This window comes from Bathycoccus prasinos (genome assembly GCF_002220235.1).
Source record: "Bathycoccus prasinos genomic : Chromosome_1".
NCBI classification, from domain to species: Eukaryota; Viridiplantae; Chlorophyta; class Mamiellophyceae; order Mamiellales; family Bathycoccaceae; genus Bathycoccus; species Bathycoccus prasinos.
Window position 1 is genome coordinate 43,763 of NC_024008.1, and position 23,075 is coordinate 66,837.

General features: G+C 46.7%; 13 protein-coding genes across 13 annotated transcripts; 8 read left to right on the forward strand and 5 right to left on the reverse strand.

Annotated features, from left to right (window-relative positions):
- Nucleotides 1-221: 221 nt before the first annotated feature.
- On the forward strand, nucleotides 222-1,007 carry Bathy01g00260 (predicted protein; the record flags this gene model as incomplete). Its single annotated transcript, XM_007515757.1, has 1 exon — nucleotides 222-1,007. One exon carries the CDS (start codon nucleotides 222-224, stop codon nucleotides 1,005-1,007), a length of 786 nt encoding a protein of 261 aa, XP_007515819.1.
- A 108-nt stretch (nucleotides 1,008-1,115) lies between these two features.
- Nucleotides 1,116-2,627, reverse strand: Bathy01g00270 (methionine aminopeptidase 1; the record flags this gene model as incomplete). Its single annotated transcript, XM_007515093.1, has 1 exon — nucleotides 1,116-2,627. One exon carries the CDS (start codon nucleotides 2,625-2,627, stop codon nucleotides 1,116-1,118), a length of 1,512 nt encoding a protein of 503 aa, XP_007515155.1.
- Nucleotides 2,628-2,791: 164 nt separating this feature from the next.
- Bathy01g00280 (predicted protein) lies at nucleotides 2,792-3,327 on the reverse strand (the record flags this gene model as incomplete). Its single annotated transcript, XM_007515498.1, has 2 exons — nucleotides 2,792-3,061; nucleotides 3,229-3,327. 2 exons carry the CDS (start codon nucleotides 3,325-3,327, stop codon nucleotides 2,792-2,794), a joined length of 369 nt encoding a protein of 122 aa, XP_007515560.1.
- A 646-nt stretch (nucleotides 3,328-3,973) lies between these two features.
- Bathy01g00290 (unknown protein) lies at nucleotides 3,974-6,964 on the forward strand (the record flags this gene model as incomplete). The annotated part of the gene is made up of 1 exon (XM_007515351.1): nucleotides 3,974-6,964. One exon carries the CDS (start codon nucleotides 3,974-3,976, stop codon nucleotides 6,962-6,964), a length of 2,991 nt encoding a protein of 996 aa, XP_007515413.1.
- An 85-nt stretch (nucleotides 6,965-7,049) lies between these two features.
- Bathy01g00300 (predicted protein) lies at nucleotides 7,050-8,168 on the forward strand (the record flags this gene model as incomplete). Its single annotated transcript, XM_007515376.1, has 1 exon — nucleotides 7,050-8,168. The coding sequence occupies one exon, from the start codon at nucleotides 7,050-7,052 to the stop codon at nucleotides 8,166-8,168; it is 1,119 nt and encodes a 372-aa protein (XP_007515438.1).
- A 142-nt stretch (nucleotides 8,169-8,310) lies between these two features.
- On the forward strand, nucleotides 8,311-9,999 carry Bathy01g00310 (unnamed protein product; the record flags this gene model as incomplete). The annotated part of the gene is made up of 2 exons (XM_007515627.1): nucleotides 8,311-8,475; nucleotides 8,656-9,999. The coding sequence occupies 2 exons, from the start codon at nucleotides 8,311-8,313 to the stop codon at nucleotides 9,997-9,999; spliced, it is 1,509 nt and encodes a 502-aa protein (XP_007515689.1).
- Nucleotides 10,000-10,105: 106 nt separating this feature from the next.
- Bathy01g00320 (Signal recognition particle 19 kDa protein) lies at nucleotides 10,106-10,786 on the reverse strand (the record flags this gene model as incomplete). The annotated part of the gene is made up of 1 exon (XM_007515454.1): nucleotides 10,106-10,786. One exon carries the CDS (start codon nucleotides 10,784-10,786, stop codon nucleotides 10,106-10,108), a length of 681 nt encoding a protein of 226 aa, XP_007515516.1.
- A 903-nt stretch (nucleotides 10,787-11,689) lies between these two features.
- On the reverse strand, nucleotides 11,690-12,700 carry Bathy01g00330 (predicted protein; the record flags this gene model as incomplete). The annotated part of the gene is made up of 1 exon (XM_007515177.1): nucleotides 11,690-12,700. The coding sequence occupies one exon, from the start codon at nucleotides 12,698-12,700 to the stop codon at nucleotides 11,690-11,692; it is 1,011 nt and encodes a 336-aa protein (XP_007515239.1).
- Nucleotides 12,701-12,851: 151 nt separating this feature from the next.
- Nucleotides 12,852-14,135, forward strand: Bathy01g00340 (Protein of unknown function DUF2196; the record flags this gene model as incomplete). The annotated part of the gene is made up of 1 exon (XM_007515208.1): nucleotides 12,852-14,135. The coding sequence occupies one exon, from the start codon at nucleotides 12,852-12,854 to the stop codon at nucleotides 14,133-14,135; it is 1,284 nt and encodes a 427-aa protein (XP_007515270.1).
- A 442-nt stretch (nucleotides 14,136-14,577) lies between these two features.
- Nucleotides 14,578-15,030, forward strand: Bathy01g00350 (predicted protein; the record flags this gene model as incomplete). The annotated part of the gene is made up of 1 exon (XM_007515240.1): nucleotides 14,578-15,030. The coding sequence occupies one exon, from the start codon at nucleotides 14,578-14,580 to the stop codon at nucleotides 15,028-15,030; it is 453 nt and encodes a 150-aa protein (XP_007515302.1).
- Nucleotides 15,031-15,281: 251 nt separating this feature from the next.
- On the reverse strand, nucleotides 15,282-16,916 carry Bathy01g00360 (60S ribosomal protein L3; the record flags this gene model as incomplete). Its single annotated transcript, XM_007515657.1, has 2 exons — nucleotides 15,282-16,417; nucleotides 16,811-16,916. 2 exons carry the CDS (start codon nucleotides 16,914-16,916, stop codon nucleotides 15,282-15,284), a joined length of 1,242 nt encoding a protein of 413 aa, XP_007515719.1.
- Nucleotides 16,917-17,076: 160 nt separating this feature from the next.
- Nucleotides 17,077-19,431, forward strand: Bathy01g00370 (unknown protein; the record flags this gene model as incomplete). Its single annotated transcript, XM_007515135.1, has 1 exon — nucleotides 17,077-19,431. One exon carries the CDS (start codon nucleotides 17,077-17,079, stop codon nucleotides 19,429-19,431), a length of 2,355 nt encoding a protein of 784 aa, XP_007515197.1.
- A 558-nt stretch (nucleotides 19,432-19,989) lies between these two features.
- On the forward strand, nucleotides 19,990-22,950 carry Bathy01g00380 (unknown protein; the record flags this gene model as incomplete). The annotated part of the gene is made up of 1 exon (XM_007515112.1): nucleotides 19,990-22,950. The coding sequence occupies one exon, from the start codon at nucleotides 19,990-19,992 to the stop codon at nucleotides 22,948-22,950; it is 2,961 nt and encodes a 986-aa protein (XP_007515174.1).
- Between the last annotated feature and the right edge of the window lie 125 nt (nucleotides 22,951-23,075).

The window sequence follows — 23,075 nt, forward strand, 5'->3', positions numbered from 1 at the left end:
CATTTTTCGCCCCAACACTGCGTGCATCTTTTTTTGAAGCGAGTTTGTTCTTTCAAAAAGAATTCTTCCAACACCAAAAACGAAACTCACAAAAACACATTTTTAATCAAACACTCGTATATATACGGCTCTTTTGTCGTCTTCGTCGTCGTCGTCGTCCGTGCGCTTTTGGGGTCACAGAGGGACAACGCTAGAAGAGATATATAATAATAACAGTGATAATGAGTGGTGGTATCTCCCCGACGTATTCCTCCTCTTCCTCCTCTCCAGGAAGGACGAAACGGATGCCCATGCGCAGTCCACACGCGTTTTCGGCAAACTCGGACGCGACTTTACCTCTCGTTTTCGCGAACGTCGGTTTGATCTTATTCGTCGTCGCCGGAGTGTTTTATATCAAAGAGGATTGGGATCGGTTTTCGCTGTTGTGCGTGTTAGGCTACGCGTCTATTATAATTGGATTGATACTACCGGAACTCTTAGCAGCAGATGTTGACAAAGGAGGCAGAACGACCTTCCATCCAACTGGAACGAGAGAAATCGACGATAAAATAGAAAAGGGCATCCGAGAGAGAAAGTGGATACAATTCTGGGGTACTGTTATGATGATTGTGGGGATATTTCTAGGTATTGTTGGTAGTTTGTTGTATTCGCCAACCATCGTTAGCGCATTATCCAGTAAGATGATACCGTTGATCGACGAAGCCAATCTGGTTTGGGCGATTTCGTTTCTCATCTTCCCCGTGGGATTCGGGTTGTTGACGTACGATAAGTTGATGACGCTTCAGTCGCTGGCAGATGAAGGCTTGGATGACGAAGCGTCCGTGACAATTTGGCATCCGCAAATGCGCGTATTTCTGTGGACGGAAATATGTTTGATTCTCTTTGCCATCGCTGGCGTAGTGGTGGTCTCCTTGCCAAACGCGCTCGGAGAAGCCTTCGGCTTGTTTCTCTTCGCCCTGGGCGCGTTGATAAAAGTTTGCTTATTGTTTTACGAGTTACGTGGTTAGAAAAAGTAGTAATAGTATTAGTTGTACCACGGTAGCATTCTTTTAGCTTTTGTATCAGTAGTAGATCTAAATGATGTATCATTAAATAAGCAGGTTTGTTTCTATAATCTAATCGTCTATGAAGAAATCGACGCTTTTTCTCGTCCTCTTTGTCAGTACTTCTGGGCCGTCGTCGAGTATTAATATCGTGTGCTCGTACTGCGCCGAGTTCTTCCCGTCCGAAGTGACTGCTGTCCACCCGTCTTTCCAATGCTTAGCAGTTCGAGTACCTGCACAAAACATTGGTTCTATAGTGAACGTTTGACCGCGCTTCATAAAACCGACCGCCTTGTTCGGCGCATAATGAGGAATCGTCGGCGCACAGTGAAACAACTTCCCAATACCATGGCCGCAATAGTGCTTCACGCTCGTCCATTTTTCGCTTTCAACGGCTTCATTCTGAACGAGCTCACCTATGGTTCGAAACCGCTTCCCTGGACGACACGAATCGATGGCTTTTTCGAGCGCACTTAGCGTAGCGCCCAACAATCGTTTGTTTTCCTCCAATTTCGCTCTATCTTTAGTCTTCGCGCATCCGACGATGAACGTCTCCGAGAGGTCTCCGTGATAACCATTCAAGCACACGGTGACGTCTAAATTGATTAAATCCCCCGGTTCTAGTTTTCTTCTATCTGGAATGCCATGACACACGACTTCGTTTATGCTCGTGCATATGGATTTTGGAAAACCCATGTAATTCAGTGGACTCGGATAAGCGCCGTTTTGAAGGCACACCGTGTGACATATTCGATCGAGTTCATCCGTTTCAACTCCAACGCGCAAATGCGAGGCGACCGTATCGAGAACAAAACGTGCCAACGAGCACGCGCGTTTCATTTTCATAATTTGTTCGGTCGTTTTGACTTCAACTGTCGTTTGTAATCGCGACGATTGTTCTTCTTCCGGCCAAGAAGTTTGCGCATAATCGGGAGGCTGCAACCCAACTGGGATTGCAGATGTCGCGGTAACGCGAGATGGGCGCAGCTTCCCCGTGTAAGTAAAATCTGGAAGATCCTTGCTTCTTTTTGTGCCCCCCTGGACTTCAAATCCTTCTTCTTCATCATCGCATTCGTTTCTCCACCACTCCATCGTTTTTCTATCAAACTCTCGCCATCGTATTTCTTCCTCTATGGGCTTTTCAAGCGCTTCGCGCTGTATGCGAACTCGTTCTTCGTGCTCGTATTTCCATTCCTTCGATGTTATGTGTAAGTGCGCGGGAGCTTTGCTCAGACACCGAATTGCGCGAGTATCTCCTTCCGCTTCTTCTCTACCTTTTTCTTCGTCGGTGGTTGTGTCGCTCGACCACGAGAGCGAGTCCTCTTCCTCTTCCTCTGGCTCGGAATCGTCGCTCGACATCTCTTCGCCTTCATTCTCCTCCAGTTCATCCCTGTCGCCGGTGTCTAAGTTAAAGACGACAAGCCCTGTTACGTGTACGGCAAAATCAAAATCTTCGTCTTTATCGCCTTCACCCTCTCTGGAAATGCTCAGACGAACGTCGTCGCTAAATTCGCAGTTCAATGCGACACTCTCAACTTTGCCGATGATAAACGACGCCAACACTTGCGAAGGTTCATGCTTCATCCGTGACTTTAATTGAACGACGCATCCAAGAGGAAGCGTTTTTGAAGACGTAAAAACGATGGTCGCGCGTTGAAGTAGAACCAATGGAGTAAACGAACTCGCTCGAAAATATTCCGCGCGTCCTTCTTTTAACTCGAGCCCGAAAAACGCAGACATGATAATATTTATTCTTTCTTCTTCAATTCAGGAATGACGTCTCCGGTATTAATAGCGCTACTGCTGATGCTACTCGTTGGATTATTCAGGCTCCACCTGGCCCATCGTTGGAAGTTGTACATTTGCACGCACTCGTTTGTCGCGTGACAGGCGAATAAAATGTAGTTCCTCGGCTCAACTCGCCAAGCAAAACGCATGAACAAAGCGGAGTAAAGACATAAGGTCCCCGTCATCGGTCCGGAGACTAACTCTTCCGGTTTTTGCGTGTCTACGAGTCCCTGTTTATTTGTGTTCGTATAATATGCGTTAGCGGATAACGAGTTATATGCGTGAGTTTGTGTTACGATGAAGAGAGAGAGAGAGAGAGAGATAACGAGAAAATCCCGAGTTGAAAACACAACTCATCTACTTTATCGAAAAGAGAAAAGAGTCGGCCAAAACGTACCGCGGCAACGAATCCCCAGTTCGCAACTGGTCCCCAGAAGTGCGTCGTTTTCGGCCCAGTCGGAGAGTTCACCCATCGAGCGAACGCCGAAGAAGACATTAAAATTTATATTTTTTTACTCTGAAATTTATGCGTGTGTGGTGGCTGAGTGGGTTTGGAAATTGTGAGAGTGGTTTCTCCTCACAAAAAAAAAAAAGAAACTTCTCTTTCTCCTCACTTCTGATAAAAAAACATTGGAGTCGATGCCTGTTCCTCTTCTTCCTCTTCCTCCTCTTCCTCCTCCTCCTCTTGGAGACGAAGAAGGAGAAGAAGGAGAGGAGAAGGAGAGAGAAGGAGGAGAAGAATTATTAGAGATTGGAGGAATTGAGAACGCGTACACGAACGAGTACGACACGAGAACGTCGCCGAGTTCGTGCGATTGGTCCGAGGAAAATATCCTCGCCGTCGGTTGCGATGCGGGACCGTTCGTTTTATTGATTGTGCGTTTTGTTGTTTTGAATTCTTTTCTTCTTCGTAATCAATATCACAACTCTGCTGACCTCGTCCATTCCTTTCTCTTTCTTTACGATGACAGAATCCCGCACAAATCAACGCGGAAAATACCAGTCCAACGCCGACGGGTTTGATAGACGTCGCGTGCATGAGAGAAAATCCAGACGTGCTCGTAACGAACACCGATTTTCGCTCGAACAAGACGGTGTTGCAATACGAGTGTTCGAACATCTACAGAAGGAAAGGTGGGACGATGTCGAAAGCCCCGGTAGAAGATAGAGTGAAGAAAGTGCACTGGTCACCGTTAGGTGTCGCCGTGGATGGGAGGTGTTGTTTAGCGGTGTTGACGAGAGCGAATCGAGTGGTCGTGCACGCGGCGAGTAATCGAACGGCGTTCACGTCGGCGAGCGTGACATCATCGGCGTATTTAAGTTCAGCGGAAAAGTGGCCTTTGATTCAAGACGTATCGGAAGAGTTAGCGACTTTATATAACGAGATACAATGGAAACCGTTACCATTTTCGAAAGAGGACGGCGACGAGAACGAGGATTCAAAAACATGCTGGAGAGACGCAGAAAAAGACGACGCCTGGAAATCGATAAACTGCTTTGCCGCGCCGGGTCCTCCAAAAGTCAGCGCCGATCTCAACGACACGAATATTAGAAACGAGAAAGATGATAAAAACGAGAAGAATGACACGAGCGATGTCTTAATGTTACCTCAAAGCGAAGGTAAAGAAAACGCGGACGTTAAGAAAGATGTCAAATTAGGATTAGCGCGCGTTGGACAATTGCGAAAAGGTTCGCGATGTGAAGTGAAAAGAGATTCACTCTCCTCGCCATGGTTCACGTGCACTGTACTAGCCGCGGAAACGGATATGTTTCATAGGGTGCGCGTTCAATACGACCGAAAAGGAATGGATAACGAATGGCTCGTCGTCTCCAACGTTGATAATTTAGGTGATGAATGTGTACCGTGCGGGAGCACGACCAATGCCGAGCGCTCCCAGATGAAAGTGAAACGATGGATCCGCCCGGCTGCCGCAGCGACTGAAAATGAAGTCAACATTTCCACTTGTCCGCGCGGTATCGTGATAGAAACATATATAGGACACTGTTGGCAACTCGTAGAAGTTGTTCAAAATGCTAGAATTCGATTCCAAGCCAACGGTTCGGCGCATTCTGTCGTTTCGAGCGAATGTGAATTTAGAAAAGTTCGAAAATGGAAAGGCTCGAATGTAGAAAAAGCCGACGACGGATGGGAAATCATAGAAGACTTGAAAAATATTAGCTTGCCCGCACAGCAATTAGAGGAAGAAGGAAAAGAAGAAGACAAAGAGAAAGGAAAAGATGATCAAGACGCAAAGTCGCATCAGAAGGAGAAGGAACGAGATGGAGTAGCAGTGGCTGCTGCTGCGCCCGCCTTGGCAAAGAAAAAACCGGAAGCGAAGAAAGCGCCACCACGAAAAGCAGAGAAGAAAACTCCGGCGACAAAGAAAAGAAAAGCAGCTGATGGTAAAGTGAAGAGCGCGAAAGATGACAGCGACTTTGAAGAAATAGACGAAGACGATGACGATGATTTCGATGTTAAAAAAGAGAAGAAGAAGCATGCGAAGAAACCTCGCAAGGCGGGCGCAGCCGTTCAAAAGAGAGTTGCCAAAAAGGCGAAGAAGGCGGACGAAGAAGCACACGATTACTCTACAATTACAGACACGCATCCAAACGGACTGCCAAATGCGACAAAAGTCTCCTTTACATCGTGCTCGTGGTCTCCGTCGTTTAAAGACGGAACGCTAGAATCCATATTAACGATAGGAACCAAGAATGGTGAATTGGTATTTTTTCGCGTCGGAACGAAAAGAGATGATGAGATTGAAGAGCCGTTATGCCAGTTACTCGGTGTCGTTCGTGCATTTTCGACCCCGGGTGTCTGGGTATCCGCTGTGACTTGGATGCCGATGAAGGATCGAGACACCGGCGATAAGTTGTGGACGTGCGTGGCGGGAAGTTCAAGCGGCGAGGCGAAACTCTTTCTCTGTGACCCCAAGCTTTTGTGCAATCGAACGCTCAAAGTAAAAGTTCCTGAAGATTGGATCGTCCCCACCTCACACTTTGGCTTGCAAGAAACGCTCATCTTGAATGCGGACGAGGTCCCGATCACCTCGGTGAAATGTTTTCGCGACCAACACGTCGATGGACGACGTGGTTTATGTGAAGGCAATGACGTAAAAGTAATCGCTCTCGGTAAAGCGTCCGGAGAGGTGCTCGTATTTCGTTCTGATAATATTTCCTCGCGAATTCGAATGTTCAGCGAGTCTGTGCACGACATTGCTTTCCAAAGATGTGATCTCGGCCTCCGCGTTGCCATTTGTGCGGAGTCTGGAAGACGGGCAGATATTCTTTTGCAATCGAAGAAGAAGAGAAATCAAGGACAAACTTCAAACTTCATTCGATTTGACTTTTCGGACGTTTTGAATAAAGATTTCCACACGAGCTCTGACGTATCCGCATGGGAACGGAGCACACGCTCGGGTGGCATGTGCGCATCGCCGAATAGTTTTCTAATCGCGAGAACGTTCGAAAAGTACGATTACACGCGTTTACCGTCTCTGCAGAAGATGCAAAAGATTAAAGGAAAGCGAGGTATTTTGACGTTTCATGGCGCTTCCGCTGTCGACGGTGACGTGGTGACAAAGAAAATCTTCTCACTCGCGAATGAATTTGAAGGACAATCCTTGTGGGATTGCGTTGAATTATGTTCGCGCTCGAAAACCTATTGGAATGCCGTCGCAAAATGGTCAAGTCAGGAAATGATGAATAAGAAGAGTTCTGCATCGCAACAGAAGAAGTACACTCTCGGCGCCGCGTTTGCGATGGTATCTGCTTTACTTCGAAAGAATTTGAGTCGTCAACCGTTGCTTCCCAGAAACTCAAAGAGATACGAAAATGACGACGAGAATAATAACAACGAGTTGCGAGTGCTCGTACACGTCGACCGACCCGAAATGGGGTGGGTACCAGAATCTCAACGTCTCAAACAACGACGAAGAAATGTAGTGGACGAGGAGGTGCTCTCTTTCGATTGTCAAGTGTGTGGTCCTGTACGCGATAATGACGATGGAGACAACGGCAACGACGATAAGAAAGCATTCTCGTTTCGAGCAGATTTGCGGTGCGAGACCTGTGGACTTCTGACTCATGAATCGGTCGGGAACCACTTTCGATTAAAGCCTTCCATGGTTTAATATAAGCAGGAGACTGAAAAGTTGTTCCAAATAACACAAAAACACACACGCGTTTTTTTTTCTTCAAAATTTCACGCACGCACACATGTCGCCTTCGACGAAGAAAAGAAAAAGCGACGTCGGAGGTGATGAGGATGAGGACGAGGATGTTCGAAAGTGCAACCAGTTTTTCGCGGACACGCCGGAACCGTCCAACGTGGACGTCATCAAACACTCTCTCGATGTTTATTTTTCCACACACCACGAACACCTACGAAATGGAAACAAAAAAATAGCGTTCATCACTTCCGGTGGTACCTCTGCTCCGTTGGAGAAACCACCAATGGCGGTGAGATTTTTGGACAACTTCTCCTCCGGCGCGAGAGGTGCCGCTTTGTGCGAGTATTTATCGAAAGAAGGATACTGCGTAGTCTCGTTACGACGGACCGGGTCGAAAATGCCTTTTATCCGAAAATGCGAAAAACTCTTCGCCAAAACGAAGAAGAAAAAAAATGTTCACAACGAACACGTCGATTTCCTCTCGATGTTTACCTCCACCACTAGCGATAACAATACCACCGAAATAGGAGAGGATGAAGAAAACGAGGAGGATTTGCTGTCTAAACTTAAATCTATTCAAGCCGACCGACACCGAGCGTACACCGAGCACGGCTTTCTCGAAATCGAGTTCACCACTGTCTACGAATACTTGCATTTACTTCGACTGGTTAGCGAAAAAGTGAACGCGTACGCGAACGATGTCATCATCATTCACGCGGCAGCGGTGTCCGATTTTTACATCCCTTGGTCTGAACTCGCGTCGCACAAAATCCAATCGAACGCGTTAGAAACGAGCGGTAATTTATTCGCCAACTTTTCGTCGACGCCGAAAATGTTAAAGATGTGCCGAGACGTGTGGTCGCCAAATGCGTTCTGCGTTTCCTTTAAACTCGAAACAGATGCGAGCATTATAGAACAAAAGACATTATCCGCGATGGAGAAATACAACATGCACTGCATAGTAGCGAACGAGTTAGATAAGCGGTACGACGAGGTGACACTCTTCCAAAAAGAAGAACACGAAGAAGGAAAGAAGACCGGGGCGGTCGACGCTTTGCGTTTACTTCGAGACCCGGGCGAAGAGGACATCGAGAAACAACTCGTCGACGAGTTGAAGAGAAGACACGAAGCTCACGCCGCCGCTAGAAGAAAATTAGCTTCTTAGTTTATAGCATTGATGATAGATTTTAGAGTATGTGTTCAATATTGTGCGCCAATGCGGGACTCGCAGCATTTTCTCGCGCAAAGAAAGCTTTTTTTCGAAAAAATTCGTCTTCACTTTTTTTTCTTTTCTCGAGATGGACAAGATGGACACCCAGATGGACACCGATTTGGGCGAAGAGAAAGGTGAAGAAGGAGAACAAGAAAGAGAAATCGAACCATCGAAAACGCTCATCAGCAACGTCTCTTTGATTAAGAAATCCGTGGAGAGTAAAGGCGAACCGCGATTTATCGCGAGCGTGTTCAGACAAGTACGTCTTATTTATTTATTCAATAGCCGAACTCTTTCTCCTCGTTGTCTCTTTTGCGCGCGATCTCATTTTCATCGTCATCGTCCAAAATAACGATCTCTCTCCTTCGTCTTCTTTCTTTCTTTCTATTCATATATACTCATCATCATCATCATCTTTTCTTCCCTCATATCATCGCAGACGCACATGGTGAGAACGAAATTGACCGCAGAAGGTATCTGCGCGTTTATAGAGGCCGTCTTACCCAGCGATTCGGAATCCGCGACGACGTTGAAACAGTTTTTGAAAGCAAAGAAAACAGAGACGAAGAAAGTAAAAGAGGAGGAAGACGACGACTCTGGAGAAAAATTAAAATCCGAACTCCCAGAGACGGAAATCTATTGCTACGTCCTCGCGCTCATGCACATGATCGACGCGAAAGATGCGAATGCCATTCAATTGTCCGAGATTTGTTTGCAACGACTCTCTTCGTTCAATCGACGAACGTTGGACGCGTTTGCGGCGAAGGTGTATTTTTACTACTCGCTGGCGCACGAACGTTTCGGTAATATACGAGACGCGAGACAGACGTTGTTGGCGTTGCATAGGCAAGCCACGTCTCGGTTAGACGCGATTGGACAAGAGACGACTTTGAACCTGTTGCTGAGAAATTACGTGTCGTTGAAACAGTACGAGTTAGCGGAGCAACTTCGATCGAAAACGGTGTTGCCGAGCTCGAGGTCCTCGGCGCAACAGTGTAGATATTTGTACTACCTCGGAAGAATTCGAGCGATTCAGTTAGAGTACACGGAGGCAAAAGAGTGCTTGACGCAAGCGTTGCGTAAAGCGCCGAACAACGCCGCCTGGGGGTTTAAACTCATCTTGACGAAGTGGATTTGTATCGTGCGTTTGCTTTTAGGAGAGATTCCGGAGAGAAAATTTCTTTCGAGCCCGAGCGAGATGCGCTCGAAGTTGTTGCCGTACTTTGAATTGACGAGTGCAGTGCGCGCCGGAGACTTGCACGAGTTTGCTCTCGTCGTGGAGAAACACAAAGCAACTTTTGAGAAGGATAACGTGTTCAACTTGATCACGCGATTACGACGCAACGTCATCAGAACTGGCTTAGCTAAAGTAAACGTCGCGTACTCCAAAATTTCTTTGAACGACATCGCGTTGAAATTGGGCTTACAGAAAGACGTCGACATGAATAACACTACTAGTAATAACATTAACAGCGAAGGCGCGATTGAGTGCGTGGTGGCTAAAGCCATCAGAGATGGGGCGGTAGACGCGCAGATTGACTTTGAAACGGGCATCATGACCTCGAATGAAACCAAGGACGCGTACAGCACTTCGTTACCGGGTGAAGTTTTCCATCAAAGAGTCGCGTATTGCTTGGACGTCCACAACGAGTGTCAGCGAGCGATGCGATACGCGGAAAAAGGTTCGACCAAAACGAACGAAACGAAGGAAGAGCGCATGAAGCGTTTAGAAGATGAAGAGGCGTTGCGCGAGTTTATGGAAGAGGAAGACGATTACTTCTAGTTATTAGGTTGGTTCTTAAATTCTACACCATACATTATTACCTGATAGGAACATATAAATATTCACATTCAAAACTAACAATCTTTGCCACTACCTTAATCTACAATTATTTCCTCCCTTTCTTGCCTTTCTTGCCTTTCGAGGAGACCTTATTCTTCGACTTGTCCGCTTTCTCGCCGCCGTCGCCGAGCGCTCCACCTTTCGCCGATTTTCCCGTTCCTGGTGCACCACCTTGCTTGGCTAAATCTGCAAGGTACACGTCGAAAATATCCTCTGGACTTCTCATTAACTTCGCGGACGACCCGTCCGTTCTCCCCCAGTGCATCGGTACTAACCTCGCGCACTCGATTAATATCGATCGTCTCGTGGGAAACTCTGGATTCTTCGGCGTCCCGTCTTCGTTTTTATACTCCACTCTCACCCGTCCTCGCTCCCAGAAATCTCTCGAATAACACTTATCTTCCAAGTCGCACGGTAAGTTCATTCCTTTCTCTATGGCTTCTTTAATCTCGAACGGATACGGTCGATCGCAACACAACTCTTTCTTCAACTTTCTCCCTTGTTTCACCGTTTTGTTCTCGTCGATGTACGGCGCGTAGATGCACATTCTCGTGTCGTGTTTCCACGTAAATCCTCCTGATCCTCCTCCTATGTTCGCCGGGGAGAACGGGTCGTTACTCTCGTCATCGTTTTCGGTAATCTCTGATATTTGTGCGCTTTCTTTCACCGTCGTCTTTTTCTTCTTCGGTCCTCCTCCTCCTCCCAGAGGATCAAACGCTTGCGCCATTTCTTTCTTTTTTTTGTGAGGGGACAGCCCCTGTGCAGAAAAAGAAGGGAAATGAACTCGAGAAAAAACCAAACAACCACAACTTCCTCACACCAAAATAATATAATATTCCCACCTTATTAGCTCATCAAGTCATCAGTAAATGGGTTTCATCGCATCACCGTTCCGCTCCTCGCGAAGTTACGCTCAATTCAAGGGAGACGAAAGCACTGACGCGTCGTTAATAATGAAATCACCGGAACCATCGTCGTCATCTGCGGTTTCAGAGGAGGAGAAGACACCGACGCAAACATCATCATCATCGAGTAAAATTGCGTTTCCCGAAGATTCCATGCGAACGCCTTCACCGGAAGAACCGTCATCATCTAGCAATAACAATAACAATAACAATAACAACGCGAATGGGCGGAAAGCGCTCGGTGAAATGACCAACGACGTGTCCATGACGCCTTTGTCGGCGAAACTGAAAAACTTAAAGTACGTTTTATCCTATCCAACGAGACATTTTTGAAATGTTCTGACTGTGCGTTTGTTCCCCTCTCTCTCTCAATCTCTCTCTAAAAAAAAACAGATTTAGCAGTCCTACGGACCATCACATGTCACCGGCGACGAAGTTTGTGAATAGAAAAGCGCATCACACGAAGAAAGATAAAAGCGCGGGTAGTTTCGGTCAGGGGAGAATCGCGTTAGGCTTGGGAAGAGGGAAATTCATGACGACGAAGAGAGCCGCTCCTTCTCGGTTCGCCACAAGCAACGAAGGAGGGAGCTTGACCGAGAACCAATAATTTGAGAACACGCTTTAAAAATCATCATCACCCAAGCAAGTCTCAAAAGTCACATAAACTTTAAACTCAATCTGATACTAATTTTGTAACATCTATATCTATATTTATCTATCATACTTTACTGATGTACATCTCCGTCCGCGAGTTCGACCAGAGAGAGAAAATCTTGCGAAACGCGCAACAACGGAGCGTCCAACAACTGAAAAGTGAACTTCATCGGTCGCTTGTTCGCTTCGTAGTTCAACGCTTTCAATCGTCCACAGTACGTGTACGTCTCTCCCTCCATTCGACAGAATAAATGTACGGGCCATTTCGGAAACGACTTTTCCGCCTCTTCGCCTTCCTCCAAAGCTTTGTTCTTTGTCTCCTCGCACGAAACTTCCTTCTTGGACATGGTGCTCAAAATCGTCCGTATTGGCGAACTCTCCTCGTCCTGTCTCGGTTGGGCGAACCACGTGATGCACCCACCACAGTTTGTAAACACGTTATCGTAGGAATTTCCATACTTGTCTCCAACATTTACGTACAAAACGACGCAATTCCTCCACTCTTGTATCCCTGACATTTTCGAAAATTTCGGGTGCGCAATCGGCGACAGCTCGTGCACCACCGCCGCTTTCAACCCGCCATCGTTTGTTTCTATTCTGTGGCCGAGAAACTCCGAGTATATGTGTTTCAACTTTGCATTCAACGCTTTCAGGGACTGCGGAGAGGATGGCGGTTGACTTTTTTTATCAATACTCTTTTTCTGCTTCTTCAACTCTTCTTCCGACTCTGAACTCTTCCTTTTTTTACCAACAGCGCTGTTGAAACTCTTCCTGTTCTTCGTACCATTCCCCAAGTCTTCGTTCAACTCGAAAGTGGTATAAATTGGTGCCGGTAACTTTCGAATCCGTCCCGACCGTCTCACGTCTTCCAAGTTAATCTCTCGTTTGATCTTCTTCTTTGTCTTCGTCTTCGTCGTTCTCTCCCCGTCTTCGTCGTCTGAATCGTCTTTGCTCCCCATCCTCACCATCATGTGTTGATGTAACGGATTATTAGCTATGAGTTTTGCTAATATCGCTTTGTTCCTGGCCACGCGCTCGTCGCGTTTGATTTCATACGGCGTTAATGCTCCCGCGCTACTCATTATTATTATTATTATTATTAGTAGTAGTAGTAGTAGTATCGCGCTATTTTAAGTGAACAAACAGAAGAAATCTTCTTTCTTTTGTCTTTCTTCAATGCTTCATTTTTTCTTCGCGCAACAATAAAAAAGAAGAAGAAGAAGAAGAAGGAGTATGAGTTCAGCGCGCGCAGCATTCCACCGCGGCGCGTTAGTGACATCAACCACGAGAAGAAGAAGACAACGTAAACAAGTTGCGTTCGAAATAACTGCCGGCGCGTTTAGCGCCCCGACGCACTCGTTCGACGCCCCAGGGAATTTCCGGGAGAATTTATCCGTCGGTTTATCCGTCGGTATCGTTCTGAAAGAGGATCAAGGGACAGATGCAATCGTATATGGGAAAATAAGTGATTTCCTGACGAACAGTAAACGACATCCGAGAGGGATTAAAGTTCGATTGGAAGATGGGAGCATTGGACGCGTGTGTGAGATTGGCGGAGGAGGAGGCGAAAAGGAAGAAGAAAAAGAAGCCTCTGGTGTTGCGCACGCGAAGAAAGAAGGTTCATCGGACGAAAGCGAAGATATCGATGACGACGACGAAGAAGAAGAAGAAACAGAAACAGAAACAGAAGAACAATCGAACGTCGTGTACGTGCGCGGCTTGCCGAAGAACGAGGAGGATATCGAGAAAGTCAAAGAGGCGATATCAGCGATGGTTTTAAACAACGATAATAATAACAGCGGGATAGGAAAAGACGACATAGTTTCCGTGAAGATTCCAAAACGGTCCGGCACTCGGGCCATTCAAGGGTTTGGTTTCATAGAGTGTAAAGATATCGAAACAGCGTCGAATGTTATTCGCGAGTTGAACGGCCAAAGTTTAGAAATAGTACAATCGAAGAGCGCCGATGAGGAGGACGACGATAGTAGTAGCAGCAGCAGTAGCAGTAGTAGTAACAGTAGTAACAACCATAGCGAGACTACTGCGATGAAATTGTCTGCTTCGTTTTCGGTGAACAAGAAGAAAACGACAAATTTGGAGAATGACACCGACGAAAGTAAAAGGAAGGGTAAGAAATCGAAACCAACGAAAGCGGAGAAGGAACGTCTCGAACACGAGAAAAGAGAACAACAAATAATCGAAGCTCGAAAAGCTATGGAAGAAGACGCGTTGAAACTTCTCGAACGACAAAGAAGAGAGAAAGAACGTAAAGAGAAGGAAATCCAAGCGAAGTTGGAAAAAGAAGAAGTCGCTCGTCAGGCGAAGGAGAAGAGGACGATGGAACTTTTGCTCAAACGCAAAGAGGCGCAAGACAGAAATCGAGCGAAAGTGCAAGCCGAACAAGAACGCCTAGACCGAATCGACCAAGAAGCGAAAGCTTTGGGAGATATTGCCATAGACGAGAGTTGGTTGATGGAGATGGAGGAAATTAAAGCCAAGATTAGCGCGTTGAAATAGTTTTATTATTTTTATTAGGTGGAGAAGCTGCTTTGTGTTTTTTCCAAAATGCCCAAATTTCGAGCTAAAAAATCAGACGCGCGAGAATACGCATTAAACGATCAAAAATACTCAAATCAACGCGTAGTTCGCGTTCTCGATGTTATTACGTGCACTTCGAGCGCTTTCCCAGTCGCATTCATCCAGAAATGGTAAAATGGAGAAATTTATGCCCAAATGCCCAAATCCAAGAATTATACTGCGAGTCTCCCCCTGATGAAGACTCTCTCAAGAGTTGTTTGTGGGTGCAGGCTTTTGGCCGAGAGCCAATCAAAATCGTGTTTGTTCTGAGAGATATTATTTCACACATCAATCTCTGAAAAGATCTCAACGACCCCCCGCGCGATACCTTTTACACTCCTCACAAAGAGAATACACACACACACACACAAATATACGTAAGATGCAATCGATCATCGCTTCCAACAGCGTTTTCGCGACGCGCTCGATCAGCGTCAAGCGATCTACAAACTCCTTGAGAAGAACAACCTTTGTGGGGAAACAATTCAAAACGTCCACCGTGTCGGTTCAAAAATCGAACGCGAGAGTGAACGCGACGACGAGAAGCGACGAAGTTCAAGATAAATTGAAGGAACTCACGGGGACATTGAGCGAGAAATGGGATGATACGGAAGAGAAGCCAGCTGCGGTGGCGTTGGGTGTCTTTGGTCTTGTCGGCTTGATCGCCGCCGATGGTGTGTTGCACAACATCGAAGGCCTCCCGTTGATTCCGAATTTGTTCGAACTCATCGGCATAGTCTTCTCTGGGTTCTTCATCTATCAAAACTTGTTGTTTAAACCGGACAGACAGGCGTTCAAGGAGAAAGTGTCGAAGACCTTTGACGATATTTTGTAAACAAGGAGAAGAAGAATAAAAAGAACAAGAACAACAGTTAAAAGAAGGTCGCATATTATTTAAATTTAGAGAACTTGGCTCGAACGTACAAAATTCTTTCTGAATGTATTTTAATAAAAGAAGAATAAAAGTTACGGGGTGTACCTAGGTACCAGTAAGTATATATGTATGTGTGTTATCGCCATTGTATCACGCTTTATGTTACAATAGCAAACCCTCCCTAAATTCGATACTTTATTTTATTCTAAACTTTACGCCTTCAACGTGCCGTACGTCTTCGCCTTCTCCTCCGCAGTCTGGAATCTACCGTGGCCCATCTTACTCGAAGTATCGATGAATTTGAGCGTGATCTTCTCGGTCGCAACACGTCTAGTTTGCTTGAACAAGGACTGCCTCAACGTAATGAGTCTTTTTCTCGGGCCAATGACCGCACCCTTGATCATAACGTAATCGTTCTTGACGATACCGTAGTGACCAAAGCCACCCATCGGGGTGATTTCCTTCTCAGTCGGGTCGTGGTCAGTGTTCGCGCCGAACGAAGCTTCGTCCGCTTTACCAATCTTGTAAATCTTCTTGTTGATTTCCGTTCTGTGGTGATAACCGTGTTGACCTGGACGGGCGACAGAGTACGCGACTCTCGCCGGGTGCCAAGAACCGATGCACGCAACCTTACGCAAACCTCTGTGAGTCTTACGCGGCAAACGAGTGACGCCCCAACGGGTGATGACACCTTCGAAACCTTTACCCTTGGTGACGGCGATGACGTCAATCATTTCGTCTTGTTGGAAGACGGCATCAACTGGCACGGCCTTCTCAAAAAACTTGAAACCAAAGTCAACCTTGTCCGCGACGGAGCCACCGTTGATTTGAATTTCCATCATGTGCGCCTTCTTTTGCTTCAAGTTCTTCACTTTTCTAACTTGCGTGTGCGCGATAACTCTGACGACGTCGCATGACTTTTTCAACGCTTCCAAATCTTGTTCGATGGAGCCGTTCGAGTACTTCTTCGCGTACTTTTGGAACGCCTTCTTCTTGGACTTGAACCAGTTCTTGTAGAATCGACGCTTGATCTCGTCGGACAAGTGCTCCGCCCACACCGTCTTGACACCTCTCAAGCCTTGCGGCGTTCTTCTGTAGCCAACGAGACCGACGACAATCATTTGCGGGCACTCAACAATAGTCACCGCTTCGCACGTTTCCTTCTTGTGCAACTTGGAACCAGGCTTGTCCACATCTCTGACGATGTGCGTCATGCCGGCTTTGAAACCCATAAAGGCAGTAAAGTGCGGCGGCTTTGACGCATCATCCTTCGGAAAGGACTTCACTTTACCTCTGGAGCGCTGGGATCGCTTCTTCGGCAAAAAACCCAAGTGACCAAGACGGGGATCTGTTGTTTAAATTCGGAAGGAGAGCGAAAGAGGGAGAAATGTCAGTAAGAGGGCTTCAACTTTTACTCAAAAGCAATTTCGGAACGGAGCGCAAACCATAGCCTTTTCTATGCTTTTCACGCGTTGTCGCGAAACATTCGCGCAAAAAAACGCATTCTTCACGAATTACTTCGCTCGCGAAACGTTTCTTCCGCTCGCAAACATCACGAATGGCGCGTGAACGAAAGACCGAAATTTCGACTCAAAAGCCCTCCCAAGGAGGAAAGGAAAGCTCAAAAATGCGCGCGTAACAAAGAGAGAGTTGAATCGACATCGCGCGAAAGAGTCGTCTCCCAATAATTGCGCGAAACGAGCGATAAAAGGAGCAAAGAATCTAGGTATGGAGCTATCACTCACGTTCAAACTTTCTGTGAGACATATTGTTTGTGTGTGTGTTCCTACCGCACAAATTTTTGTGAAGTTGAAATTGAGAAAGTCCACACAGCTGACAGCTGCCATTTTGCCAACTCTCTCTGCTCTTCTTTTTCATTTTTTTCACTTTCTCTCTTTGCTCTCTTGTCTTCTCTTTCCGAAAAAAACTTTAAAAAGTGCATCAAAACAAAAGAAGTACGCGCACGGCGTGCGCATCAAAAGAGAGAGAGAGAGAGAGAGAGAGAGAATGGACGGTGCATCTTCCTCTTCTTCCTCCTCGTCTGATGATGACGATACTGTCGGGGCTGGCGGCGGCGACAAGAGTCTCGGCAGGAAGAAGAAAAAGAAAACGGGTTTGCAAACATCCGAGTTGCTCTCAAAAACGGGAATGAGCTTCGATACGTCTCAGTTTTTAGACGTGGAGAGGAGAAAGGAAATGATTGAGAGAGGGAAAAAAGATGCGATGGAAGATGTTGTGAGATCGATTCGATTTGGCGGTGGTGGTGGTGGTGGTGGCGGTGGAGTTGACGGGGCTGACGTTGCAAAAAATAAGGAACGACGAACGGTATCGAAAACGATGTCTTTATTTACCGTTGAAGAGCACTTGCGTATCGTCGCGCAACCCGCGGTGCGGAACTTTTGCATGCATATTTTAGCTCTGACGGAGTGCAGAATCGACGAAGCGACGTGTGAAGACGTGCAGAAATTACTCGACTCTCTGCAGAAAGAATTCGGTGGTAGTAACAAGGCGAATATTGAAGCGCTGTGCGACGCCATGGAGAGTAAACTGTTCGAGTTGAGCAAGACGTTGGTGAGCGGTTGGAGAGGCAAGGCGATCTTTTCTGGGATAGAAGACGGCAATGGCGACGACAATAACATCAATAGTAATAATAATAGTACGGATTTAGAGGCAATTTTGGATTACTTAATTGCGACGACGTGCCACGAGTGCATAGAAAACGTGTGCGTGAAACTCGACGAAGAGACCAATATCGACATCGTAGTGTTTCCGAGACTTGTTCGGTTCGCGAGGAATTCAGCGTTGAAACTCGGAGGAGAGACAAATCCATACTCGCACGAGTTGAATAGATTTTCGGAAAAAGTATCTCAAGCTTTGAAGCGAGGATTGGCGACGATTGAAATTAGCGAAGTGATTGAAAATGAGTTGCCAGCGGTGTTGCGAGCGTACAACTTGCGATTTCTGAGAGATTTGAAGAAGAACAAGCATTTGAGAATAAGCACCACTGGTAATGCTAATGGTAGTAGTTCTCATGGAAATACCACTAGTCATTTTAGCAACGATAGCAATAGAAGGAGAACATTTACGGGTGCGCACGGCTCGCTCTCGCTTAACGATGTGGCGTCGTTACCGTCGCAGTCGCCAGAGAAGCGGAAGAAAAACAAGAATAGTGGCGGAGGAGGTGGATACTTTTTTGGTCTCGTCGGTGGTGGAACAGACACAAACACCAGCAAAAATAGGAAGCGGCAACGTAGAGAAGAAGAAAAGAAAGCTTTTGAGACCGTCCGAAGTCAAAAAACGGCGCTGGATGCGCAAGACGCTTTACTCATCTCTTGGATTCGTTCGGCGTTGGAGGTTCGTGAGGATTTCTTTGACGAAGATGATTCAGATTCTTCTGACGATGACGACGATAGCGACGATGGTGTCCGTGGTAGCAGTGCAGCGCCGTCGACAGCACCATCGTCGTCCGTGGCGATTCGGAGCGGATTGGTGCTCACCGGGTCCCAAGTCGTCAAGGACTGGCAACGTGAGGATGGCTTCACTTTGAAAAGGCGATGTCGAACTTCAAAACCAGATTTTTTATCGAAAGATGGCGACCCGGTCGACGAAGACGATGATACGGACATTTGGACGACGGAAAATTTATCCACGGGCCCGTTTCAAGCGCACTTCACGCGAGCGCTTTCCAGCTTAGAGAACGCTTTGCGAAGAGCGAAAACGTGTAAGACAGAGGCAACTTCCGTGGCTTCGGCGGCGAGGGTGATATTGGCGGCTTCCAGAACAGCTCGCGGTGGCGAAGAATTGGAGTTATGCACGAGTTTGTTCGGTGATCCGCCGTACTTCGCCGTTTTAGGTCTCAATTCGAGAGAATACGACAATAAGCTCGACCTCGGTGGTCCTCCGGTTGAGATTTTTGTGGAAGAAAATCGGGTCACGGTGCAGTGTCGCTCGGTGTATGAGATTACCAGACATCCGATTGACGACGACGATTTTGCCAATGACGATGCCCTTTTCATGCCCATACCATGGTGCGCAATCGCAATATCGTACACTACAATCCTCGAAACGAACCCGCTCGATGGCATATTGGAAGTAAAACGAACGCGGTGCGGTCTAAACAAACGCGTTTCGCAAAAACGCCTCAACCGTTTTTTACGCAACAAACATACTGGAACAGGCGGTAAGAGTGTTACATCTGCGAACGTAAACGATAACAATAGTAATAATAATGAAGACGACGACGATAAGGAGGAGGGGAAAAGGAAATCGAAGAATATGAATACTAAAAGTTCTAATAGTGCGGACAGCACCGATGGTGGTGGTATATTGAATTCTTTGTTTAGCGCCGTGTTCAACTTTTAATTTTAACCAATATAATAATCGAGGTGGACAACATGATATGAAACGAGTTTTACCTTTTTCCACCAGCACCCCTCTCCCCTTCTTTCTGTCCAAAAACTCTTCTTTTGTCTTTTGCATTCTTCACAAACAAAAAAGAATTCTCTCCACAAAAAAAAGGAGGATTTAAACACGTGCTCGAAAGAAAGCGCGCAGAATATCATCAATCCTTTTACCGCACTTATCACAGAGTCTGTCGTTAACTTTCAACCCCGTTTACACGTTTTGAGGAGAAGAGTTTTGAGAAGAGTAAAAGAGAGAGAGAGTGCGCGAAAGAGGAATCGTCGAGGAAAACCTCTCGGTTGAAAAAGAAAAAAAAAGAAGAGAAGTTAAATAGTCCCTTCTGCCTGAGGAGGAAGAGGAGGATGGCGTTTGTCTCCCTATTTCTGAGAGACGTAGACGTCTTTTCATTTTTTTTTGGAAGGAAGGTTCTTTCTCCTCAAAAAGTGCGGGAAACGTTCGGTCGTCGCACGGCACACTTTGGAAGAACGCACGCTTTGCGCTGACCACGATCGGAGGAGGATGGTCGGTACCTCCCCCTCTCCATCCGGGGATTCCTCGACGGCGGTATTGTTGAAAAGAAGAGGGGTGATGATCACGTCTAAAGCTCAGCCGTGTGAACTCATGCGGAGAGTTGCGTTGCCATTGCAGAAGAAAAAAGTCATCCCGAAGGAAGAAATCGACGGTGAGGTGGAGGAGTGTGAAGGAGGAGGCACCAGGAAGACGACGACGGCGATTGAAGAAAAAGCAGAGAAAAAAAAAGGGACCACCACCGTTGACGGCGGCGAGGGAGACGAGAAAGAGAAAGAAAAAGAAAAGGGAGAGAAAAGAACAGACGAGAAGATGATGAGCGCGACGGCGATGGAACGCGCGTACGTTAAGAATTTCAGCGCGGACAAGTTTTGGTTCTCCATAGATGGAAAAGTGCACAACGGGAAAGCGCTAAAAAAAGCGATTCCTCTCGGGACTTTTTTCGAGTTTGCAAAAGAGGGCCTCACGCGAGACACTTGGAAGCACTTGGAAAATGAAGGCAAAGCAAAGAGTTTGATACGAACGGTACCAGATAAGTGCCCGAATAAAGAACTATACGCGGAGTTTGTGTTGTTACGATTAGTGGAAGTGTGCGAAGTCGCGCAAACGACCAAGAAAGGGTGGACGGATAAAGGATGGGCACAGTGTCGCTTCGAGTTGGTACCAATGTTTGGGAGCCACTTGCGCGAAGGCGAACGCGACGAGCTTGTTTTGAATATTTTGGTAGAAGCAGCGTTCCACAGATTGAGAGTTTCAAAATTAGCGCCTTCGGATGGTACTGGTATAAAGATACACATGAGGTACGATGGATTTCGCTCGCCGGTGGGACACAGACTCGCGCTGGAGGACGGTGTAAGCGACGGGACGCCAGATATGGACAAGCAACAAAAGAAAATAGAAGAAGGCGAAAGTTTGACAAAGAACAAGATGAATAAAAAGAGAAATCATGCGTCGATAGTATCAACAAAAGGCACGGGTACAGCGAAGGTATCGCAGCGCTCGCGCAAATCGTCTCTCTCGAAGGGAACAAAGGAGAAAGAGAGGAAACGCGCATCGCCGGTGCAGAAGCGCCGTAGTCCACCACCGCCACCAGTAGTAGTAGTAGTAGCAACAGACAACAAATCGCGACCATCGTTAACAATGGGTCCGCACAGTTCGTCGCAAGAACATTCCAAAGAAGGTGGTAGTACGAATTGCTTGAAATCATCGTTTGGTACTGAAGCAGGACCGGGGACGGCAGCGGCGGCGGCGGTGACTGCAGCTAAAACGATGAACCGATCAAAGTACAGTGGAGGGAATAGAATCGAAGCTCCGAGCATCCTCTGGGATCTTAGCGATGGTGACGATCATAACGAGGGTAATACGCGAAAGCGAGCTATACCGCGCCAAGACAATGCTACGTTGTTTGAAACAACATCTCGACGATTGGCAGATCGAATCGATTTCTCCAAGAAAAAGCGACCGACGACAGAGACTGAAAATGAAAGAGAAAATTCTCCAAAGAAGCCACGAACTCCTGCCAACACGATTTTGGACCCATCAAGCCCGAAGGGTCGTCAGGACATGAAAGATGTCGGGGACTCTGCGTATCAGACAGTATTGCGCGCGCACGTAGAAAAGACAAGGACGAAAGCGTCGAAGAAGAATGCGGGAGATGCGAAGAACTCAAATGGGTCGAATTTGACCGAACAGTTTGATAACAGTTTAGATTTCGATAAAAGTACGGAGGAGAACGACGATGACGACGACGCGAAAGGCGAAAGTACGGAAGAGGACATTATTGAGACCGACGTCGAAGATCACCACGCTCTAAATAAGAGAAGGCAACCTTCCCTCGCTTCTCAACAAGAACTGGCGCGCGAGAAGGGGGAAGCGCTTTGCGGTCGCGGTGCTATACGAATACACACCATGGAAGAAGTTCTCGGAAGAGTAGAAAAGAAACCTTCGTATGCGAGGCGACCATCGATTAGAGAGAAGCGCACGCAACGCGATCAATTCCCAATGACGAAAAAGGTTGAGAAAGAGGTGGCGAACCTTCGGTCGAAGCACAGAACGGCGAGAAAAATAGCAAAGCCGTATCACAATCGAAGGAAATCACCACCGCTTCCAGAGAAGGTTTCACCCATTCTTCCTATCGAAAAAATTTCCCGTGATGATGTTGCAGTCGATGCGCTCTTGGCTCTGAACGGCAATACAAAAGCTTCTTATGAAACCACCATCGTCAACAACTCCACGAACACCGCCTTTAGTGGGGGCGCGAAGAACATCGTTCAGGTTGGGATCAACGATGCCGTGCAGTATTCCGACGCCGAACACCGCGTGCAAATACAAACAGACCGTCTTTTATTCTTTGAATCGCAAAAGAACACTTTTCGGAACAAAGCAATTGTGAGAGCGATCACTCGGCGTGAGAATAAAGCTGTATCAACTGCTTTTTTATCGAGAGGCTTTACGGTCGACATGGACAGTAACGAAGGCGCATTTATACGAAATATGCTGGAATTCGCAAACATGAGCAGATTGCACATGGACGCGAAGCGTGTCCTTTGGGAGTGGAAACGCTGTTTAGATGAGTTGCCGGTGACTAAAAGTCAGCGCCAAACGATGGAGCAATTTGTGAGTTTGAGAATTCAAGGCGAGAGGTCAAAGTGGCCCAATAAAGAAATACGCCATTTTGATTCTTTCCTGAGGAATGACGGAGAGTATTGGAACTTGATGACCGTGGAGAAATGCGAAACAGTGGCAGAGATAGTTGCGTATCGTGCTTATGAAAGGGCGTTGAGGACTCCGGAAATGCTTTTGGAGATGAAAGTCTTAAGATCACTCGTCGTCGAGTATGAAAGCGACTTGCAACGTCTGAGAGGCAACGCTGACATTCTAGAGCAGATTCGGTATGATTACAACACGAGGATTCTGAAAATTTTAAAAGACATAGATAAAAGCATTTACTAAGTACACATGATACCATGGTTCCTATGATAGATAGTAGAACTGTAAGAATAGATAAAGAATTCAAAGAGACAAAAGAAAGAGAGAGAGAGAGGGCTTTGCATGAAAAGCGATTGAACCCTTTTGAA